Below are 1,969 nucleotides of genomic sequence, written 5' to 3'. Positions count from 1 at the left end.
GATTAAAATATTTTTCCTTGTCGGCCTCTTTGTATTGAATATTTCATCTCGTAACGGAAAAGACATTTAAAAGAACAGCCAGATGTTTCGAATTCTCGTATATTAAGTATTCTAAATAGGAGTCGCATTGTACTCTACATTAGTTGTCAACATAGTACCTAAATATAAAGTTGCATTGTAATTACAATGCAACTTTATATTTAGGTACTATGCTTTATGCTAATTAACAACTCAAACCAAATCCAATCCAATCCAGATAGAGGAGTGCTATAGCTATGCGCTTTTCACTCCTGAAGAAACAGTGAGGAAGAGTCGGTCTTATAGAAGACGACCAAGCCGAGGAAGAACTCAAACCAAATTCTGAATTTAGTCTTTATTTGCTTATTAATTTAAAATAGTACGTTGCAACTTTTTCTTCTTTTAATTTCCGTGCAATTGTGAAAATCTGATACGCTAATATATATTTTACTCTTGGAAACTTTCAAATTTAGTTTTTCATTTTTAGATAAATTTATAAAATGCTGTTTTTCGAAATATTTACCCAACTGAACGTCAATTATTTATCTAATGCTGAATTTTGATAATTTTAACGGGAAAAAGAATTGCCGAAATGTATATTTATAAACATAGCCATTGAATATTAATTCTTTCTCTTCATCATTGAAAAGATTTTTAGAAGCTTCACACCGAAATATTCGTTATAGTGTAATTTTCGCTTCAGTTCGAATGCCTTGGTTGCAACTGTTTGGAAAATAAATTTCATAAAATCTTATTTCACATATTTCTAAATTCATTATTTTTTATTTTAAACTTTTAACTGTTAACGATCGGATAATTTTAAAAATAATTAAAACTACCTGAATCCCTCAGATTTTCATCACTGTTTCTGGTGCATAATGTTTTTTGTTTTACTTCAAATGACTCTGGACTAAAATTTAAATATTAATACTTTTACTTCGAACTGAGATTGTTTTAAAAGTATTTAAATTATTGAAATTAACTTTAGAACTCTATGATTAAATTCCTAACTCACTCCAATGTCGATATTTCGGTATTCAATTTGTTATTGTCTTCGTTGGATGAATCATCCGCAATACCGTATACTGAAGGCTCTTTATATCTGATATCAGAGTCTCTGCTATACGGTCGCGATGTCTTTTTGATGTTCGATTCATCCCATCTCACTGTTTTTTTAATTTTGTTGCTGAATAAAACCGAAAAAAATTGTAAATATCACAGAGATAAATTAAAATTATTAAATTAAAATTTGATAATAATTACTCCGCGAGTGTGTAATTATTTTTTGATTTTAAAATCCCTCTCTTTGGTTTATTGTCTTCCATTATTCTACAGAAAAATAATAAAATACTGTTTACAACAAAATCATTTCAGCTTTAAATTTCAAGCATTTATAATTTTACAGAATTGAACTGGTAGTATCTTTACTAAAGTTAATTATCTAACTTATTCAGCATTATAAAATTATTAAACCAACCTGCAATCAATCTTTATAATTTTAAGTTGGATCGAAATTAGATAAATATAATATATTGGCAATCCTCGAAGTTATTGTTACAGAATAAATGTAAAATATATTGTTTCACCAGTAGTTCTTTTATTATTAACAATCACATTTATCAAGAGTACAGTGGTACCTCAGGATACGAAATTAATCCGTTCCGAAACTGAGATCGTATCATGAAAATGTCGTAAGGTGAATCATCTATTCCCATACGATTACATGTAAAACTAAATAATTCGTTTCAACGCGAAAAACATACTTAAATTAAAGCCAAGTAATACATTTAAAAAGATAACTGTAGTAAGAAAAACGAATGAAAATGCGAACTAATGAAACGTCGTATGGTGAGTTTTTGTTCGTATCGTGGAGCAAAAATATGTTCGAATTTCATGTCGTATCCTGAAAATTTCGTATGCTGGGGCGTTCGTAACCTGAGGTACCACTGTA

General features: G+C 28.9%; 1 protein-coding gene across 1 annotated transcript; it reads right to left on the bottom strand.

The window, feature by feature from the left end:
* Positions 1 to 361: 361 nt before the first annotated feature.
* Positions 362 to 1,615, bottom strand: LOC111633083 (protein phosphatase inhibitor 2-like). Its single transcript, XM_023377616.1, has 5 exons — positions 1,496 to 1,615; positions 1,282 to 1,347; positions 1,034 to 1,204; positions 858 to 928; positions 362 to 741 (listed from the first exon to the last, which is right to left on the bottom strand). The coding sequence occupies exons 2-5, from the start codon at positions 1,341 to 1,343 to the stop codon at positions 641 to 643; spliced, it is 405 nt and encodes a 134-aa protein (XP_023233384.1). The 5' UTR covers positions 1,344 to 1,347; positions 1,496 to 1,615; the 3' UTR covers positions 362 to 640.
* Positions 1,616 to 1,969: the final 354 nt, after the last annotated feature.

The sequence above is a fragment of the Centruroides sculpturatus genome, unplaced genomic scaffold (genome assembly GCF_000671375.1).
Source record: "Centruroides sculpturatus isolate CEXI.00-Female unplaced genomic scaffold, Cexi_2.0 scaffold110, whole genome shotgun sequence".
Taxonomy (NCBI): Eukaryota; Metazoa; Arthropoda; class Arachnida; order Scorpiones; family Buthidae; genus Centruroides; species Centruroides sculpturatus.
This window is presented reverse-complemented; position numbering and strand designations above follow the sequence as displayed.